Source organism: Eleginops maclovinus, chromosome 7 (genome assembly GCF_036324505.1).
Source record: "Eleginops maclovinus isolate JMC-PN-2008 ecotype Puerto Natales chromosome 7, JC_Emac_rtc_rv5, whole genome shotgun sequence".
In the NCBI taxonomy this organism is placed as follows: Eukaryota; Metazoa; Chordata; class Actinopteri; order Perciformes; family Eleginopidae; genus Eleginops; species Eleginops maclovinus.
In genome coordinates, this window is record NC_086355.1 from 14,145,501 (window position 1) to 14,167,088 (window position 21,588).

General features: G+C 41.9%; 1 protein-coding gene across 1 annotated transcript; it reads right to left on the reverse strand.

Moving 5' to 3' along the window:
• Positions 1 to 19,995, reverse strand: LOC134867436 (zinc finger protein 853-like). The gene is made up of 9 exons (XM_063887997.1): positions 19,730 to 19,995; positions 18,848 to 19,007; positions 17,985 to 18,114; positions 7,456 to 7,536; positions 6,127 to 6,153; positions 5,663 to 5,683; positions 3,746 to 3,862; positions 3,007 to 3,066; positions 1 to 2,920 (listed from the first exon to the last, which is right to left on the reverse strand). The coding sequence occupies exons 1-9, from the start codon at positions 19,993 to 19,995 to the stop codon at positions 2,892 to 2,894; spliced, it is 891 nt and encodes a 296-aa protein (XP_063744067.1). The 3' UTR covers positions 1 to 2,891.
• Between the last annotated feature and the right edge of the window lie 1,593 nt (positions 19,996 to 21,588).

A 21,588-nucleotide genomic window follows, 5' to 3' on the forward strand; every position in this document is an offset into this window, starting at 1 on the left:
TCCCACGAAAACGGTTTAATTGACTCCTCAAACATTATTTACACAATTCCAGAAGAACAACAAGTGCCAGATGACAAAAAAATTAAAAAGATTGTTCCAAAACTAAATGAAAACTCAGCATACTTAAATAAAAGTAGAAGACACTAGTCTAAATTGAAAATGAATTGTCTAAATATGTTTGATAAATCAAGATGTATACAGGATAGGAAAGAGCTTCCCCTATATAGTTCGTGTTATTCAAATCACCTGCAAAAACTTCTCTTCTTGTTTAACTGTTTACTTTCTGATGGTGACATTTTGTTCTTTGTTTCCCTCTATGAAATAGTCAAGAGGCGGTATAAGGCAGGACTTGTTAGCGCCATGACTGATGCCTTAGCATTATCTGCGAAGTGCACTTCAGTAAGTCTACAACTTCCTTGATTTTACATTCTGGTTTGGAAACTATGCTCCAATAGTTTGCTTACAAGGAATGTGACTTCTTGGGACTAACTGTGGAGTGGACCATGATGCTGAAAACACAAGCATTCCTTGTGCAATTTTAAGGGATGTATTTTAGTTGCAGTCTTCTTTTCATCAAATCAGTCCCAGTGAGGTTTCTGAATGTGCACTGCAGGACAGAAGAGTTCTTTTGTGATTCCTGTGGCACTCAATGAAGTGCACAAAGACGGCAAGTACTGCATTATAAAGGAGGATGTTTTATTTTGAAGGCATCTGTGGCTATATCTGAAAGTTTGTACTGTTATTTAGTGTGTATTTTGTGCATTATCACTTATAGCAGATGCAGTAAGAGATTTCAGACACACTCTTCACTTGGCTCTAATGTGTCTAGAGAAACCCCATCATAGATAACAAGATCAGAAGGCATTTCAAACTTTGGCCCGGCATCCAGCCCACAGTTTACACAGTAGGATAAGTCAATATGTGACATCACAAACTATTATATTTCTCAGCTTGAGGCTAGGCTGTTAGCAACAGTCTCTGTCCTGTATTGCAGCTATATGGTGCTTTACAAGTAACACACTTTACATGAACTGCAGCACTATGCAACCTCTATAACCCTATTTTAAGGTTTAAAGGGGGCAGAGCAAGTACAAAACTGCAAGGCAACAAAAAGACATTCAGAAGTTAAATTTGTTTTTTGCTACAGCCGAAAAATAACTGTTGTTTTTTTCAATGCAGTAGCTTTGTTTCTGCGGCATTTTACAATGATATTCACAAAATACCACAGCAACAAGATGGCTGCTGCTAAATGTAAAATTCATATACAAAAATCACAGGTGAATGATGTTCCTAACTTGGAAATATGAATGATACAAAAACACTGTGACAGCAACTGGCTTGCTCAAATAAAAAGACACACAATGAGAATTTTACTGCTGAATTTTGAGGCTGTTAAGAGTTTGGAATGCATTATTAGTTCAAAATGTACTGGAAATTAAACAGAAAACCGCCGACTGCGAACACATACAGCAGCTGCCACACTGACGTAACAGTTTCACATTCACAAGCAGTTTAAGGTAAGGCTTTTCTAACACCAAAATGATTACCACTCAAACAACATAATACATTCCACAATTGTCTAGTATCTTTTCAATACATTCAACTACTTTTTTGTCTGTTTTCCCTTTTTTGTCCTAGCTCTATTCCCTGTGTGTCTGTAGATTGGTCAAGCCAGGCTGTGTCAGTGAAGGCACTATAGAGGAGAAATTACTGCATCACAACTAGACTGACACAGACTACATCAGAACAATTTCTAATACATAACTACATGACATCTTTGAAATTGTCCATGTCAGGTAAATATTCATCCATTGACAGAAATAGAGTTGGACTAGACTTCACTTCAGCTCAGTACATTTCTAAATATAGGTATTTATATAATTATACAATACAAATTGATAGCTTAATCAATTTGAAATAAATGAGTCTGTATCATTTGAATTTTTAGTGTGTTTGATTGGAAATTTCACGCTTTCACTCTAATTTATTGAACTGACTGAAGAGAAGTGGTAGTCCCCCAACAGGATTTAAAACTAAGCCCCATCACCAACTAAAAAAAGACACACAGACAAAACAAGAACGCACACACACAGTGACATCAGTGGCCCCCTGAACACACATTGGACCATAAATCCTAGAATTATAATCATACACTATTTTCCATGCCATAAGCCAGGAAATACAGTGGTACTTTTTGAAGCCCCCTGTTATTCATCTATCCTGCATTTCTACTGCAGACAATAAAAAACATATTTAATTAAGTGACTGTTGCCAATGGATTTTTTAAAAGCATATTGGTGGCTCAAACAATGACAGAATAAGCTAAATAAAATCCACTTATACGATTTCAGTAAAAAGTTAGACCTCTACAACATCAATAACTTTCACTGGTTTATATTCACATTGAATTACTAGAACTATATAGTATCCATAGAAAAAGGTAGTTCTATATCATTGCCATTTCATGGTTAACTAGAGATTAAATCTCGTTTATGTCCACTTGTATGATTTGGTTTAAAGTGGAAAGATGGTGTGATTATTTCAATAAATTCCATTGTAGTAACAATCAATAAAACCCCTGTTGATTCTCTTATATCTCCCCATGTATATGCAGACACTAGACTACATGCACGCACGCACGCACGCACACACACACACACACACACACACACACACACACACACACACACACACACACACACACACACACACACACACACACACACACACACACACACACACACACACACACACACACACACACACACACACACACACACAGCCCTGCTCTGGGGCCTCACAGTAATTTAGCTCTACAGATAGAGCCTAACAGTGAGATTGCCACTTTCTTGCCGGTAGTTGGTCCAAGCTGTCATGTATCCATTGCTACCTTAGGAGGAGTTTAGCAGGTTGCTAAGGACTGCAAAAAGAAAGAAAAATGTCAAAAAATGCTTCTACATTTTTCATACATCTACTTAAAATGTATTTTGTGTGTGTGTGTCTCACCCTGGGGATCTGACTGAGCCTCTGCAGTATCAGCTTTGCGGGCAGCTTCAGGATCAGCTTCTATTCACAGAGATTGACAAAGTCAGACAGACGCAAAAAACGTGGTAAGACAAAAATAAGGCAATTAAGTCATCAGTCATGTCAGTTGGGATTTCTCAAGCATTTAGTAAACTAAAGTATGACAGTGAAAGCACCCAGGGGGGGATTTTCAAAGGATGTTAATTTTTCTAGGCTCTAATTGCCTGATATCCTTTTACTGAGCATCATACATATACAGTACATGCTAAATATATGAAAAGGCAAATTTATAACTTTAACATTTGATAAATACTAGCTCATTATAGTCGGAGTAAAATCTTTTTTCTGAATCTAACTTTTACCCCGCATCACTTGAGCTGAATGGCCTACCACTGATGTTGACTGTAAATTAAACTCTGCTGAATTGGTAGTATTGGTATGCAGGATGTGTGTGAGTGAACAGCAATTGACAACACTCTAAAGGGATCAAGCTGACTCTGCTATGTCTCAAAGAAAGACTGCTGACCTCCAGAACTTGTAATATTCAGACCCGAAGTCACACACTAACCTGTCCTGAAATCTGAATCCAAAGGTGTGACTGAATATGCTGGTAGCTTGATTAGATTCTAAAGACATTTTTGTATAAATTCTGTAATCAGAAAAATATCAAGCCCTGTTTACAGCAGTTCAGCATCATATTATTTGTCAGCGTGATAATTACCTTGTCTGTTTTTAAAGCACAGTTTCTTCTTCTGGTATGTGAAATATCCAGTAACAGCTCCCACTATGGCCACGGCAACTGCACTTAGGATGCCTGCTACAGAGCCGGAGCTGGCCTCTGTAGGAAACACACAAAAAAGACAATATAGTCAATATCTTTTGAAAACAATATTTGAACTCTAAACATACTAGTGTTTATGACACAAATGTGACTCCTGCAGTGGATATTGGCCAGTGTAGCAGCTTAGGATATTGTTGTATACAGTATTAACACTGGCTGCCACTTTGCAGATGAAACATGAAATGGCATTCAGCCGAAGCTCGATGACACGAGACTTGAGAGATGCATCATCTTTTTGCAGCATTTTCTGATTCCATTTCTCTTGCCTACCCAATAATTAAGACCCTTGAAAGCATTCATAGCGACAGAATAAATCTGTCTGCACCTGTAACCCAGTTACCATGCCAACACAGATCTGAATAGTTTTCCTGCTGTGTCATCGCAAATACCTCTCAGTCTGTGAAAGGCACACGAACAAATGCAGCACTATGAGTAAAAGCCCTTCATTCAACCTCAATATAAGTAAAAATAATGGCAAATTCTAGTGCACTTATATGATATGAAATAAGATGCTCAGTGTAAATAGCACAAAAATACTTTTTAATCATATGCTTAATATTTTATAGTATTTACTTTGCACTGTATATACTAGGTATGTTAAATAACTAATGATATAACTCACCGAATGGCAGATATATACACAACGTTACAATACAAGTTTTTGTTGTTGTAGATACATTGCCAGAAGAAAGCCATCAGAATATAATGACTTTATTTAGCTTCTAAAATATTCTGAATTTACTGTAAATGATGAAGATTGAGGTGAATATTACAGACTTTTTGCGGAAATTATATCTGTAGATAAATGATTTACAATTTGGAACTACAAATATACAAAACATATCAGACAGAATAGATAAGGTAATTCAAAAGTCAGGATAGGCTGAAGCGGATGAAAACAAAGGGAGAATGGTGTTGTGATGAGTCAGCAACTTACAAAAACATACATGAAAAATAAAAGAGTTCCTCCAAAGTTATGATAAACAAAGAGGAGAACAAATAGGGAGTGGCATGAGTCAGAGAACTTGCGTGACTCAAAATAAATAATTCAAGATCAAATTAAGTGGAATAAATTGGGGGAAGAGAGTGAGTCAGTACAAGGAAGTAAAGGTGTGGGAAATAGACTTGTATGAACATGCATCTGCAAATATACAGAACACACCATGGACAAAGCACTAAGTCTCATGTAAAAAAAGTGGCATGAATCAGTGTACACAACCCCTATCACACTACTGTAGGCCACAAGGCTGGGGTCAGAGGTCAGTGAAAAAGTTACATTTTACAATGTGACCCATTTCCCTGATTAGTGTACAAGGCTGTCTCTTATCTGTTGTATTGTACTTTTTCTTACAGATATACCTTTACAACTGTTAACATTGATTGCCGGCCATTACTAAACTTTAATTATTGTGTTTATTCATGGAGCATTTAAAGAGGTTTTCTGACTATCATAACACTCATGAATTCATACATTACCAATCTATATCCTTGTTAGGTTTTAATACAAATACCATTTGGCATTGTAACACTGGTGACTTTCTGCCAATTGAAGGTCCAATCACTCTAAAAGCCTGCTTGTCATTCATTAAATATAAAAAGGCAGTTATCGAAGTTTAAAGGCAAGTTCAAGTTTAAAGAAAAGTTTGGAAAATGTCCTACTGCAGCGACAACACACCTACTTAGGGCCCTACAGTTATGAAAATAGGGGAATGCTTATGCTGCAGGTATGTTTAGGCCAGTGAATGGGTGGCTGAGTTACTGTATTCAAAACAAAAAAAGAAAAGAGGGACAGCTCACCTTGGGCTTCAGGTTTATTTCCTGTTGAACAGAGAACATATACATACCGTTAGTAACATGAAACACCATGCACATACTGGTAAACCCTATAGGAGTTAAACATCGACTGTGAAGTGAGGGACTGTTTATTTAAACATGCAAAAACAGGCACCTGTCGCTCTACTGTGTCTGTCTGACAAAAGGGAGCCGCACTTACTTCCATCAGAAATATCACTTGGACAGATGTGTGTAGCGTGACTACACTTCACAATGCTCTTACAGAGGAGCAGTTTCAAACTGTGTTTTCGAACTATAACAATAGCGGAGAGGCGTTTTCCACTGAGACTAGTATCCTGTTTGTACTGTCAGTGGCATGCCAGCAATATCCTGTGTGCTTCACCAGTTTCGAGAACTACTGGACAGAAGCTGGCTTGATGGGATTATTTCTTTGTATATCGTTTGATCATGAAAATAAAAAGTCTTACCATCTCCTATGGCACCTTCAGCATGTGCTAACGAGAGAAAGAAAGAAACACAAGTGCTTAGAGGAGGATAGGGAAAAAACGCAAAATCATTTCATGTTTCAATGTGTTGATGATGCATGCTAAACCCAGACAGTGGAGAAGAAAAAGGGAGGAGCAAGATTATTCTCTTTGAGGTGGTTTTTTACCTCAGAGGCATTAAGTGGTCTAGGGTTTTTGTCCTAACTGGTCTGGAAAAGCACATATGAAATGTCCTTTTGGTACACTCATAGAGTTTCCTTTATAATATCAGGGGGAGACAAATAAACACTGTTTGTGGTCCGCTCTGAACTTTACTCTCTGACATATGCAAATCAAACTCCAGTATCTCCTTCTGTGTTACCTGCCTGTATAAGCCTGTGACGTCATGGCTGCCGTCTACCTGCTTCAACTTGACAAATCCTCTAATAACAGAGCACTTAAGGAAAGCGCCCTTTAACTGGATTATAATCATTATACTGAAATAGATGAATCAGCTTTTAGATGAGGAATAAGGAGGGAAAATCAGTTGCTGTTCAATTATTCTATGGCTTTCTTGATGAGAGTAAAACAAGTCGATCTATTTTCTTGTCGTGGGAAACAGAGATGCTAAAATTAGAACAGCATTCTTGAAGATCCAAGGGAATATGTTTAAAAGCACAGTTTATGAGGCACTGTCTTGAAGTGACCTTGTCCTACGAAAGACTCTAGGGAGGTGTGACTGTAGATGTGATGCAAGGCTACAGGCAGTGCACCGATTGTACAAAGATGGCTACTTATATCATATATATATATATATATTTTAAAACCATATAATTTTACTCGCAACTTGTCTAACCTTACTGATAATCTTGCATCGTGATTTTTATTTTATTTCAGGGTATTCCACTGAAAGTGTAATTGTTTTAATTTTTTAATTGACTTCATTGCAATCCTAAAATGTTTTACGTCCTTTTTCAACACCGTAAAGCATTTTATAACTTTGTTTGAAAGATGCCGTATCAATAGAAAATGTTTAGCTCGATGTCTCAGGATATATGGATATAATACACTGCTGTGTTTGAAAAAAAAAAGACAATAACTCCCCAGGGAGCAGTGACTGTCTTACTAAGTCATTTTGTTGTAATTTCCCCTATTCGTTAAATTGCAAATGCAAATTGCAAATAATAATATACATACAGTATATTAGAAAATGTTTTATTCACTTCATGTTCCCATGTATTCGTAAACCAGAAGTTTAGGATAACCACCTCAAGTATAAAACCCTTTATGTCAGAAGAGGTTTTCTCAAGAGGGGTGATGGAGATTACTCACCTCCAGATCCCATTTTGCCGCTTCTTCCTGAGTTGTCCTCTGCAGCACTTTCTGGCAGAGCATCTTCCAGGTCAAAAGACCCTAAAAAAACATTAAGGCATCATTGGTGACGAAAATGCAATTTAGATCCCCGTAGGGAAATTCACTTTTCACCACCGCGCCCAGGAGAGATATCTTCCAGATGTTCACCAAAAACATGTCATCTCTTTAACACACGATACTTCACTGTTGCATGTTAATCTTTTATAATAAAAACATCAGCTATAATGGAGACCCTCCCCCCAGTCCCTCATGGCTTCTACAGTTAATACCCTGCAGAAGTGTCCTGGAAAATAACTGTGAAACTCTACCTGCTCTCAGGGTGTGACTGTTATCCTTTAAACAAGTGTTGACTTAGATTTTAAGGATATTATCTGTCAGGAACAATACCTTAACCTGACTCTATATTTCTGGGGGAAACCCCAAGTGATGTATTAAAACATGTGGGATGCTACAAAACTTGTTTAGGCTGGGCAGGGATCAGTCAGTTATTTCAGATAGAACCTAGGGGAGTCATTTTCCAGTGACCTATTCTTTCTCCCTAAATAATTCCTGATATGGAATCATAAATTCATGAGTAAATTTTGCTCTCATAGTTAAGCACCATTTATCACAGATATATGTTAAGTAATGAAACCATATTTTGAGCCAAGCTTTACTCCGATACTTTCCATCTCCTGCGTTCATTAACCTCACAACCTTCTCCCCTCTCTTTGCCCTTGCATATCCCTGCATCTCTTTCCTTAGTTTACCTTACATAACAACCCCTCCCCCTGTTCTGTTCTGTTCTCTTTTGCTCTCCTTTCTTAATCCTACTTTCCATCTCTCAACTCTTTACCTCCTGTCACCACCGTGCAATATCATTCCCTGCCAGTTATCACATGGAAGAAACCTTCCACAGCAGCCACTTCCTGCACTCCCCTTTCTTAGTTGTTAGCATGACTCAGAGTGGAGATAATGACCAGCCAAACATAAAATTACTATTCTTGAGTGACAAAGAAGAGGATGTCCTGCTATTAAGCAGGTAAGGACAAATGGTGAAATGAGCGCAGAAAGAATACCATTGTAAGTGCGACACTTCCAGCTTTCTTTACTCAAACCATACATCCTCTAATTAAATTTAGGAGGTAAAAATGTGTCGGACAAAATCCCACCTCATAACCTTTTTCGAAAAGTACATCTGTTTTCAATTATTATGTTCGCAAAATGGGGCGTTGCAGCGAATGATACACGATACAGTATCTCATGAAAGCAGGTCATGTGCATGTTTAAATGACTGATAATGTAAAACTACTAAAACAGCAACTGTCACGGTGAACGCCCCTTTTTCGTCGTCGGCAGTCAAGCGGAACTAATTATCACTCGCATGTGAACACTCGAGCAGGAAAAGAAGACGCACGCAGTCCGGCTTAATATCTGTTTAAAAAGACAAACGTCAGTAAAGCACGAGGAGAGTAAGAGGCGGCATTCTCATCGAGCTCTTCCGAAGTTGTGCTGAATCTGGTACCAATTATTCAAAGACTGAACAGACAGCCGGTAAGATCGCTACGTTAAGACTTTGTTGCGAGTGCCACTTGTTGATTGTTTGATGGACGCCGACGACGCATTTGAATGCTGCCGCGGGAAAGTCATTTGTGTTTGTGCACGGTAGTATCTGCTTTTGTGTTGTAAATATTCACGGGTAGTGCAGAATGTATTGTGGAAACGTTGGTTAGTCAGTTTTATTGCAGTTTGCTTAATTCAGTGATTTAGCTCTTTGATATGGAATACTGCTGTGATGGATTGGCATAAAGCCATGGTTTAAAACGTGCATAGTCCTAGATCATATGAAGTTTGTCTAAAATGAATTGCTGAAATTGCACATTGTAACTTGGTGGGAGTGAATATGTATTGTAAATATTTGTAAATATTTATATGGGAAAAAATGGTGTGCTAAACATGCTGCTAACAATTTAACTGTTTAGTGATCCATGTGGTTGATCAGTCACTCATTGTGGTTCTCGTATTGGAAAATGTAGGCTAATTTAATATCTGTGATGGATTCAAGCTAAAATGATTAACTTAACAAATGTGTTTATTTATATACATGTGGTTATTTATACATGTGTGTGTCAGGTCAAACATTTTGATAATTGATCATTGTTGATTCCTGTGCCTATTTTTATAAGAGATGTGCAAATTTGTAAATGGTTGGTGTTCTCTGGTTTTTAAGGTTTTTCACCTGTACTGTCTGGGCTACAAAAGGAATAAATCGGATAAAGATACAAGAAGCCTGGTCATTGAGTGAAACCCAGTTAAAACATTCAGAATTGGTGCCTCCCTATCAAGTGGGGGTTAAGCACAGCCAAAAAAGACGGAACACTTGACAGTGAAAAACCGACTCGAGCTGGTTGAAGAGGCTCCTAGCAAGCCAGGCTACAGCTTCTGCAGTTGGGCACACACGTGCAACTAAGTCAGCGGAGTCTACGCCCACCTGCAACTAAGTCAGCGGAGTCTACGCCCACCTGCAACTAAGTCAGCGGAGTCTACGCCCACCTGCAACTGAGTCCACGCCCACCTGCAACTGAGTCCACGCCCACAGCTTTCCAAGTTCGTTTCCAAAGCCCAAAATGGGGTCAAAGTCTCTGCAGCAGTTAAAGAAGGAGAGAACGACTGCCAAACAGCGGTTTTCCCGACTGGCAAACTCACTACTGAAGTCTTGCAAGAAAATGTCGGCGGAAGAACTGGTGGAAGCCTTCAGCAAGGTCGCACTCGAGGCTGACCGGGTGATGGAGGCAAATGAGGAGGTGGAAATTTCCTGGACTGAGGAAGAAGCGCAGGCCAAAGAGGACGTAAGTGCAGACATTAAGAAGACATCAGATGAATGTGAAGAAAAACTTGAGGAGGTGGAGCAGGCTGTCCAGAGGGTTCTATGGGGAAGTTTTGGCAACCCTGAACTGTCCCTGGCACTGGGGGCAGCTGAAAGGGAGTGTGAGCGGATGCAGAAAAAGGAATCTGGCCTGAAATTGGAGGTATATGAATTGATGCTTAGTAACCTTGAGGGGCTGGTGAGAGCAGGAAAAGAAGCCATCTGCAAATGGACTCGCTGGGTCCCAGATGAAGAGCGGCCTGACTTCCAGCAGCGCATGAGGCGTGTGGAAGGTTGGCTGCTTGACTTGATTTCAGAGAAAGCCACCCTATTACAGGCGAAGCTGGAGAATGATGGGTCCCCAGGAAAAGAGCGACGTCGGACACCTGCTATCAAATTGAAGCCAACAGTACTCCCGCAGTTTGATGGAAATAAGCGAAACTTCTACCTCTGGAAGAAGGAATGGGAGGCGCTCCAAAAGCAAGGGGAACCTACCGGCTCCCGGGAGGTAAGGAAATTCCAGCTGTTGGATAGCCTTGAGGAAAAGGTAGCGAGGGACCTTCGCCTGTCAACATATGGAACGGCGGATGAAATCTTTCGCGTCCTTGAAAACCGGTTTGGAAATAAAACAGCAATTGCCCTGGAAATTGTTGAAGAGTTGCAGTCACTGCCACCGGTGAAAAGCTACCAACCCAGGCAGATCGTGGACTTGATCCAGGTTGTTGAAAAAGCCTTGTATGACCTCAGCGCGTTGGGAGACACGGGCGCCTTGAAAAATCCTCTCGTCACAAAGTCCCTGGAGAGCAAGCTGCCTGAAAGCTTAAAGAAGGAGTGGCTGGTCTATGTATCAAAAGGGAAGGAAGACGTATCACCTGAAGACAGGTTCGACATGCTCCTTGGTTTTCTGAAAAGTCAGGAGAAGATTTATGAGCAATTGGATCAATTAAGGGATGATCCCAGCAAGAGAGAGGCAAGAATCCCACAAAAGCACGCCCGAACAAAGTCCACCAACTCCTCAAGCTCCCAAGCATCTTGTGTTGTCTGTGGAGATAGAGGCCACGGGAGGAAGCTGTATTACTGCAAGAAGTTCAAAGAGCTCAGAGTGGCAGAAAAGAAAGAAGCAGTTAAGGAACTTGGTGCTTGTGGGAGGTGTCTCGAGGTTCACGGCAATGATGCAGAGTGCAAGACCACCTTTTTGTGTAAAAGCGAGGGGTGTAAGGACACTCAAGGCCCACGTCATCACTATTACCTCTGTTCCAAGGCTGGAAGAGAAAGAGATGGGCTGAGGAAGTTGAGGCCGAGCCCTGCAAGAGGCGAATTGAAAAAGTACACAGAGACCCAGGAAGAGTTCCTGACAAGCCTGGCCCCCGACTTGGCTCAGCGGTGTCGAAATGTGTTCTGTAATTCTGTCTCAAAAACATTCAGTTCAGTCATGGCGGAGAATGGTATTGATGAGTTCCCAGTCATAATGATGATCCTCGAAGTCACTGCAAATGCTGGGCAGAAGCTTGGGACCCTGATAGACTTGGCATCCGACACCAATTACATCACTCACGAGGCTGCTTGGGAGCTGAACTTGCGGAGTGAGGATGTCACGCTCATAGTCCATGGAGTTGGCGGGATGCAAGTAACAGTTGAGACCAAGCGGTATCTACTGAAAATCCGGGTCACAACTTCAAAGGGAACTTTGAGATCCCACCAGCTTGTGTGTTATGGGCTGAATAGCATCGCAGAAGTAAATCGGCACGTGCCACCCAAGAGACTGCAAAAAATATTTCCTGACGTTCCCCTCCATAAACTGGTCCGTCCCACTAAAATCAAGCTCCTCATTAGCCATAAAGAAGGCCAGCTCGTCCCTCAGAAGGTGCGCTCCGTTGGTGACCTTGTCTTGTGGGATGGTCCCCTTGGGACGACAGTGGGTGGTTCTCATCCAGACCTTTTGGAAGATGGTAAAATCACGGCCCATGGCTCCAGAACTCATTTTGCACGCTCCATGCGGACAGCAGCTGCAGAGTATAAGGAAATCATCTGTAAAGGCTCACTTGAACAGCCTCCACTCACCCAAGCCACTACGTGTGCGGCCAGCAAAGACTTCCTGGACTGGTGGAGGTGGGACAGCATTGGGGCTGCCTGTGAGCCCAGGTGCGGCGGCTGTAGATGTGGACATTGTCAACCTGGGGGGAAAGAGATGACCATTTCTGAGGAGCGGGAGCTGGAGCAAATAAAGAGTGGGTTGACGTATGTAACCGGAGATCGTCACAGTGAGAAGCCACATTGGCATGCGAAATATCCCTGGATAGAGGATCCAGTAACATTGCCCAACAATAGGAGGGCTGTCGAAGCAACATTCATGAGGACTGAAAAGGCGATTACGAGGGTCAACATCGGAGATAAGCCGGCAGGCTGCATCGCACAAGTCGCCATGCGTGAGACGGCGAATCTGCCAATGTTCAACCACCTTGCAGAAGAGCGCCGTGTGCTGGAACAAGACGCCTATGTCGATGATGTCCTGACTTCGCACAACGACCCGAGTCAGCTCAAGCAAATAACAGCTAATGTCAAAAAGATCCTGGAAGCCGGCGGATTCTACATGAAGCCGTGGGTCTACTCTGGCCAAAGTGGGAGGCCAGGACACAGAGACCTGGAGAGGAAAGAACCCTCAGTGATGGTCCTTCCAAACCAACTCTCCGAAGAGAACAATAAAGCTCTGGGTCTTGGGTATGACCCAGAGAGTGACAAACTTCGCATGATGGTGGCTGTGAACTTCTCTAAAAAGAAAAAGAAAATGAGATTGGGAGAAAACCTGTTGCAAGATGAAGTAAGGGCACGGGTGCCAAATCCACTCACTCGTAGAGAGCTCCTAAGTCAAGTCTCTGGACTGGACGATCCCCTTGGTCTTGTGACGCCTGTCAAGCAGAAGGGAGCCATCTTGGTGAGGAGAGCTTTCCAAGAAGCAAAGGGCAAAGATAGTCCATCAGAAAATACATGGGACGTACCTTTGTCTGAGGGCCTCCGGGAAGATGCCGTCTGCCTCTTTGAGGACTATGCTGAGCTCGGTCGGGTGAGTTTCGTCAGAGCCTTGACACCTCCTGACCCATCCGCTGAGCCCTGCGGTATCACATTCTCCGATGGTAGTGAGCGCTCGTACGGCGCTGTGTTGTACCTGCGGTGGAAATTGCCACAAGACGTGACCATACGGCTAGTTGAATCCAAAGCCAGGCTGACGCCGTTAGACCATAAGGGGGACGCTGTCAAGGCTGAAGTTTGTGGAGCTGTCTACGCTGCCCGTCTGAAGAAGTATTTCCAGAAGCACTGCAGAATTCGTGTGGAGAGGTGGTACCACCTGGTTGATAGCCAGACAGTCCTGGGGGCTATCCAACGCGAAAGCTACGGCTACCAGACGTTCTTCGCAAATAGAATTGGGGAAATTCAAGGCAGCACGAACGTCCAAGACTGGTGGTGGATTCCTGGTCCACTCAACATAGCGGATATTATTTCCAGAGGGGCAAGCCCCAGAGAGTTGGATGAAGGCACAGAGTGGCAGCTGGGTCCTAAGTTCTTAAGTCTCCCAGAGAGTGAGTGGCCAGTGAAGTCCGCCAAGGATGTTGCTGCCGAAGCGGGAGAGAACCTCACACGCATCCAAAAGAAGGCTTTTGTTGCTGCCCTTACCCGGGCTGGAGCAAAGCAGGAGCCCAAGCAGGAGTCAAGGCAGGAGCCCAAGCAGGATCCAACTTCGACCTCCGCGGATCTGCATAGGCCACCAGCCGAGGTTGCAGCTTCAAGCCTGTTGGATAGCAAGCGGTTCAGTAGCCTAACACGACTAATGAAGTCACTAGCGCTGGTCTGGAGGGCGGCAAAGAAGTTTCTTCATTGCAGAGCCAGGGGAAGACCAAAGTGGGAGGCAGTCCCATTGGTTGGCATCATCACTACGGCCGAGAGGGAGGACTCATTCCGAGATCTGTGTTTAGCAGCACAAGAAGGAGTTACCTTCCCCAGCACCACAACAGACCGGCTGGTTGTGTACAAGGATGGAGCTAGTGGGCTGTTACTGTGTGGAGGCCGAATACAGTATTTCAAAGAAGACTGCTTGGCTGTTCCACTGGTTCCTTTCGACACCTGGCTAGGAACTCTACTGGCACGCCAAAGTCATCAGGAAGGTCATGAAGGGGTTGCCGGGACTCTGTTAAGGATGCGGCAAAAGGCTTGGGTCATCCAAGGTAGAAGGCTGGCCCAGAAAGTTGTCAACCAGTGCATCCACTGCAGGAAGGCAAGAGCTCAAGTATGCCAACAAGTGATGGGTGATCTGCCAGTAGAAAGGTCAAGACCTGCTGCGCCATTCCAGTTTATATCTGTTGACTTGTTTGGACCATACCTGGTGAGAGATGACATCAAAAGAAGAGTATCTATGAAAGTATGGGGGGTCGTCTTTTGCTGCATGGCGAGCCGGGCTCTGCACATAGATCTCGCCAGTAGTCTGTCCACAGAGAGCTTTCTAATGGCCTATCAGAGATTCGCTGGCGTCAGGGGCCACCCCCTCAAGGTTTGGTCAGACCCTGGGACCAATTTTGTTGGTGCAAGATCTTTGCTGGAGGACTTGTACACCTTTCTGCAAAGCCAAGACACAGCAAGCCTGGAGGAGTATGCTGTAAAAAATGGGACAAGCTGGACATGGAAAGTGCTCCCCGCTGATTCACCACATCGAAACGGAGCTGCTGAAGCTGCCGTAAGGATTGCCAAGAGAGCACTTCAAAGTTTGAGCAAGACGGCAAGCCTTACTTTCAATGAGTTCCTGACAGCCCTCCAGTTGGCAGCTAACCTGGCTAATGAGCGGCCCATTGACGCAAGAATCCAGAGTCGAGAGGACCGCATTGAGTATGTAACACCAAACTCGCTTCTCTTAGGACGAGCATCTCCCAGTGGTGACGTGAAGTCCTTCAGCTTTAACAACTATCCCTACAAGCGCCTTCGTGAAATTCAAACCCAGGTGAATGAGTTTTGGAAAGCGTGGAGCCAGCTTGCTGGCCCAAGTCTCTTCATTAGAACCAAATGGCACACCACAGAAAGAAATGTCAGCGTTGGGGATGTTGTGTGGCTTTGCGATCAAAACGCTCTACGGGGTCATTTTAGGCTCGGCAGAGTCGTCACTGTAGCTCCCGACTCAAAGGACATCGTGAGAGATGTTGAGATTCTTGTCACACCAAGCAACTGTGCCTCCGTTCAGAATCAAAGGCCAGCGACCAAGTCCTCAGAGGTCGGAGAAGTCAAATGGGGTGGTATTGCGAAGAGATGTCAGACGGCTGGTAGTCCTTCTCCCTGTAGAAGAGCAGAATCCTCACTGTTTAGGTTCACCTTAAAGTTTGCAACCTATCTGTCCAAGTACAAAAAGGTTGAGTGGGAGGTGTCACGGTGAACGCCCCTTTTTCGTCGTCGGCAGTCAAGCGGAACTAATTATCACTCGCATGTGAACACTCGAGCAGGAAAAGAAGACGCACGCAGTCCGGCTTAATATCTGTTTAAAAAGACAAACGTCAGTAAAGCACGAGGAGAGTAAGAGGCGGCATTCTCATCGAGCTCTTCCGAAGTTGTGCTGAATCTGGTACCAATTATTCAAAGACTGAACAGACAGCCGGTAAGATCGCTACGTTAAGACTTTGTTGCGAGTGCCACTTGTTGATTGTTTGATGGACGCCGACGACGCATTTGAATGCTGCCGCGGGAAAGTCATTTGTGTTTGTGCACGGTAGTATCTGCTTTTGTGTTGTAAATATTCACGGGTAGTGCAGAATGTATTGTGGAAACGTTGGTTAGTCAGTTTTATTGCAGTTTGCTTAATTCAGTGATTTAGCTCTTTGATATGGAATACTGCTGTGATGGATTGGCATAAAGCCATGGTTTAAAACGTGCATAGTCCTAGATCATATGAAGTTTGTCTAAAATGAATTGCTGAAATTGCACATTGTAACTTGGTGGGAGTGAATATGTATTGTAAATATTTGTAAATATTTATATGGGAAAAAATGGTGTGCTAAACATGCTGCTAACAATTTAACTGTTTAGTGATCCATGTGGTTGATCAGTCACTCATTGTGGTTCTCGTATTGGAAAATGTAGGCTAATTTAATATCTGTGATGGATTCAAGCTAAAATGATTAACTTAACAAATGTGTTTATTTATATACATGTGGTTATTTATTTATATATATATGTGGTTATTTATACATGTGTGTGTCAGGTCAAACATTTTGATAATTGATCATTGTTGATTCCTGTGCCTATTTTTATAAGAGATGTGCAAATTTGTAAATGGTTGGTGTTCTCTGGTTTTTAAGGTTTTTCACCTGTACTGTCTGGGCTACAAAAGGAATAAATCGGATAAAGATACAAGAAGCCTGGTCATTGAGTGAAACCCAGTTAAAACATTCAGAATTGGTGCCTCCCTATCAAGTGGGGGTTAAGCACAGCCAAAAAAGACGGAACACTTGACAGCAACAACTTCATGGGTATTCCTAGGGTTCAGTCATGACACATTGGACATCTCATATGCTTGACACATTACAGTAGGTCCAGAGTTAAGGCTCATACATAATAAAATATGTTTAGTAAGTTAAGATTAATCACAATCTATAAAGATCTGAGATTCAAAAGTTCTCGCTTTACACACAACTACTTCTAATTTGTAGTGATTTTTAGTTTTCATATAATAATATAATGTAATGCTTTTATTGGGATTTCAACATGACCAGCTGCCGCAAGTGTACATTTAAGAGTTTAGTTTTGGGTATTCAATTTACTGCAGTAACTGAAATAAACTGGTTTTAATTATGTTATGAAGAGCTCTTGTTTGATGAAAAGAGCTGCTGAGTCATATTTAGCAATTACTTGTGGTGTGCCCGAGTTATTTGTTTAGCTGTGTTAGACTTGGCTCCAGTATATATAAATATTATATACAAGGTTTATATAAGTTTCTTTAGAAAATGCACAAATAAAAGAGGAGGGTAGAATATTTTTTTTACCTGCATTCACAGGAACAACTACAACTGTCGGCAGAAACAAAGAACAGAATCAGTGTTTGATGCAAAAATCTCAAATCCACAGACAGGTTTGACACCGTTATCAAGCGCTCTACAAATGTGTAACATTCATTTGTTTTTAATTTTAAATAAAAAGCTTCACAGCTTGCTGTCTACAAAGAAGGAATATGTGAATATCTAATTTCTCCATATTAAACTGCTAATTATATACATTAAGGCATTATGCTTATATAGGAGATCATGACTCAAATGGTGCAGTATGTAACATGCTACAACTAGACAGAATGTCCCAGAACATGAATCTTGCAAACAAGTTTGTACAGTTCCCCATGTAAAGGACACACATGCTAAAGTGATGAGCTCATCAGATTTGATCAAATTCATGTGTCCAACACATACCTCAAGATACCTACTCTGTCCAAAGGGACTTGACGCAAGTAACTATTTATAAGTTATACCTACAGTCTCAAAGCTGCATTCTGTACCAGAGTCATTAAAGAAACAGGCATGGACATTTTTGCTCTCTTGATTAGTGGCATGGGGATCATATATTCTTTTTCCATACGAGGCTGTAAAGGATATGCACAAGGAAATCTACAGTATATTCTTACCTGGGACCACAGGGACCACCTCTTTTGGTTCTTCAGCGCCTGGTTGTGTTTCTTCAGCAGCAGGATCTGTTGGGTTCTCCTCAGTATCTTTTACATCTGTATCTGCTGTTGCTGGGGCCACAGGTCCACTCTATTGAAAGTATTGAATATGAACACAATGAACATTAACTTCCAAAAGTATATACCCTGGAGGTCTGCAATTATACATAATCATAATGTAGATGTTAGGTTTGAATAACACTTTTTAACACTGTTACTGACCTCCTCCTGAGTGGGTGCCTCAGTATTGCTTGGGAAGCTTCCTCCTCTTTAGTAGCTGTTGGTTCCTCAGCCTTTGGATCTTCATCCTCTGGATCAGCTGCAGGTGCAGGAGCAGACAGAAAAACAGATGTGGGGTGCAAGTATTAGATCACTAATTTATTTTTGTTATCCATATTTTATGGCATGGGATGAGATGGAATGGCTTGTTTTGTGGCACTTTTCATGTCTGTGTGGGTGTTTCCGGATTTCCATCTTCATTACTTCCTTGGAAATCTGTCTCTATAACAAAGGAGCATTGAAGCACAACATTCTACTTGAGATGCCAATAGATGCCTCGCCAGTGTTCTTATCAAGCTTATGAACATAAAACATCAACGTGCTAAGTGTTGATTTTATACTTGATTCATGTTAACATGTTATGTTAACTTTTTATTTGAGAGCACAAAACAGTCAGTAGAATTTTTGGTAGTGAAGGATTATTATAAAATAAAAAAATATGTTTTTGTGTCAAAATAATCATCTGAAAAAAGAAACAGAACGGTTTTTTAGATTTCACTGTATTTCCTTTTTCAAGTGTGTATATTCAGACACCAGTTAATCACCTGGTGTTGCTGCAGCTGTGTCTGCTTCTGTGTCTGCTGGAGCAGCAGCCGCTGGTTCTTCTGGAGTAAGCTCTGGTTCTGCTTCACCAGCCTCAGGAACCACAGTATCATCAGCTCCCGCTTCAGGTTCAGCAGCAGGCTCAGGCTTGGCTTCCGTTTCCTATATTAAACACGAGTTATATATATTTTAAATAAAAACAAAACACATTTTTAAACATTGAAATGCACTCCGGGGATTTGGTTTCAAGATTAGAGCATCATTTTTAGTGCTTCACCATATCTCTTCTCCTACTAAGCAGCACAACTGATATGCAAACTGGAGCTTTGCTTAAACACAAAATACAGTCTGAAAAGGGTAGAAACAAAGCCGCCATTGACGTTATGTTTTATAACACGTTTTATGCCCATCATGAACTTACATGACCAACTTTCAGCCATTTGATATGAATCAGCTTCTCAAATAACTGCCTGAAGATCAAGAGCTAGCTATTCTCGAGACCTCAGTGTGCTCTACTAAATTCAGGTTGCAAAGAGGCACTGTTAGATAGAAACAATGCACAGTACAGAAGACTCAGACCTGGACAAGGTTTAGAAATGTTTATTTATCTGGTCAGTACTGCTGTTTTCAGAAAACCCAAACCTTTTCCTGTGAGCTCTTTACCAGGCAAGATAAGAGTTTTGAGTGATGACGGGGTCTTAAGACGAGAAGGTTTGCAATTATCACAGTAACATTATTAAAGATAACCTTTTGGAACTGAACTCGCTTTTATATTTTCGACATCACCTGGACTTGCAATTAGGTAACTTTTATATGCAAGACGAGATAAACACAGATTGATTATCCAAAAGAAACTAATCAACAGAGAAGTTATTTTTTTTTACCTCTGCGTCTGTTTCAGGTGCTGCGTCTGCCTCAGGAGCGTCTGCTTCAGGAGCGTCTGCTTCAGGGGCTGCCTCTGTTTCAGGAGCTGCATCTGCATCAGGAGCTGCTTCTGCTTCAGTGGTTTCAGGAGCTGCTGCGTCTGCTTCAGGAGCTGCTGCGTCTGGTTCAGGAGCTGCTGCATCTGCTTCAGGAGCTGCTGCGTCTGCTTCAGGAGCTGCTGCATCTGCTTCAGGAGCTGCTGCATCTGCTTCAGGAGCTGCGTCATCTTCACAAAACGTAAAATAATAATATATCCAGTCAAATGCTGACTAATAGTGCATATCCATTTAAAAAAGTGCGGAAAAAACAGAACAAAGGGATGTCCTGAATCCCTGGAGCTTCAATAAGCATACATTAAAAAGCTGACAGACGCCTGAGGACCATCATTTTCTTTCTCTAAAGAAGAAAGGAGGCGGACATGGTAATGTGTCTCAATGACTCAAAAGGAGTTTCTTCTACCTTTGAAGGCTTGCAACTTGGCACCACAACCTCCCTATAATTGACTGAATTGACCAATATTTTGTGCCCTTGCCTGTTCACAAACAAATAAGCTACATGTTTACAAGTCTGACCTAAAATAGAACCAATAGAACATAAGACTGGCAGTAATGAGTGTGACCCTTGGTAATTCAAAATGGCATGCCTTAATCCATCTGTTACCATTTAAAACAATTAAAATTATCTGTCGAAATGTTTGTTAAGATGCTGTGGATTCAACACATTCTCTGACATGACTATCACCACTGACACACACACACACACACACACACACACACACACACACACACACACACACACACACACACACACACACACACACACACACACACAAAGAGCCACACCCTGCTCTGATTGGTTCCTGATGTGAACTCTCCAGCCACAAATGGATGACAGACGCATCGATCACGTCTCACCTGCCTCAACATCATATGAAGACTCAACCTCTGCACTGGCATTGCAACTCTGTACTAATGAGAAAATACAAAGCACATGTCTTTTTCATTCTGTGTGTGAGATGAGCATGGCGTTTGTGTGTGTTTGAGGCAGTGCTGCGAGATTCCCCTGTTGAATGTGAGAAGCTGAAACAGCAAAACTGTGCTCTGCGTTGAGCTGATTTCAGCAACACCCTGATGCTGGTTCTTCGGGATAGTTCCAACCTTTAAGAGGTTTATACCATTTAGAAATGATGGTATGAGTGGTGAGTGGCCTTTTGCTTGAAAAACTGATTTGAAAAGTGAAAAGAAATGTACAGGAAGGCCGAATTAGGACCAAAACTCAACTAAAACTCCTAGAACTGGAAAAATAAAGACATAACAGCAATCATAAGGGTTTTTCTGCTGTGTATCATAACTATCTTCCATAATACAGTATATTCACTTATACTTTATTTAATAATTATTTTTAAGACAGTTACTTATTGTCAAATGAATTTCCAATGTAGAATCCCTGCCTTTACCAAGTAAGATTCTATCAGAGTCAGTGACCGCCTGAGGGAAGCCGGCAGGAACACTCTGAAGTATTTCCATCGCTCCGTTTATTCTCTAGAGGCGGGGCGTGCAATGTTGATGACACTCTTGCTTCTTCCAAACACACAAACAACTCCATACACTCAGAAGTAAGTTCACACAAGCATGGCTAATCATACAGAAACATGAAGGGGTGACTTGTACAGATGCATGATCAGTAATAAAAACAAGCTCTCTTTGTTTTCTCTTAGTTCACATCACAGTATGAGATTTGCATTAGTGGTAAGCTGTACTTAGTGCCCTTCATGGTTTATTAAGAATCTAACAGCATCACAAACTGAATAAAGAGGACT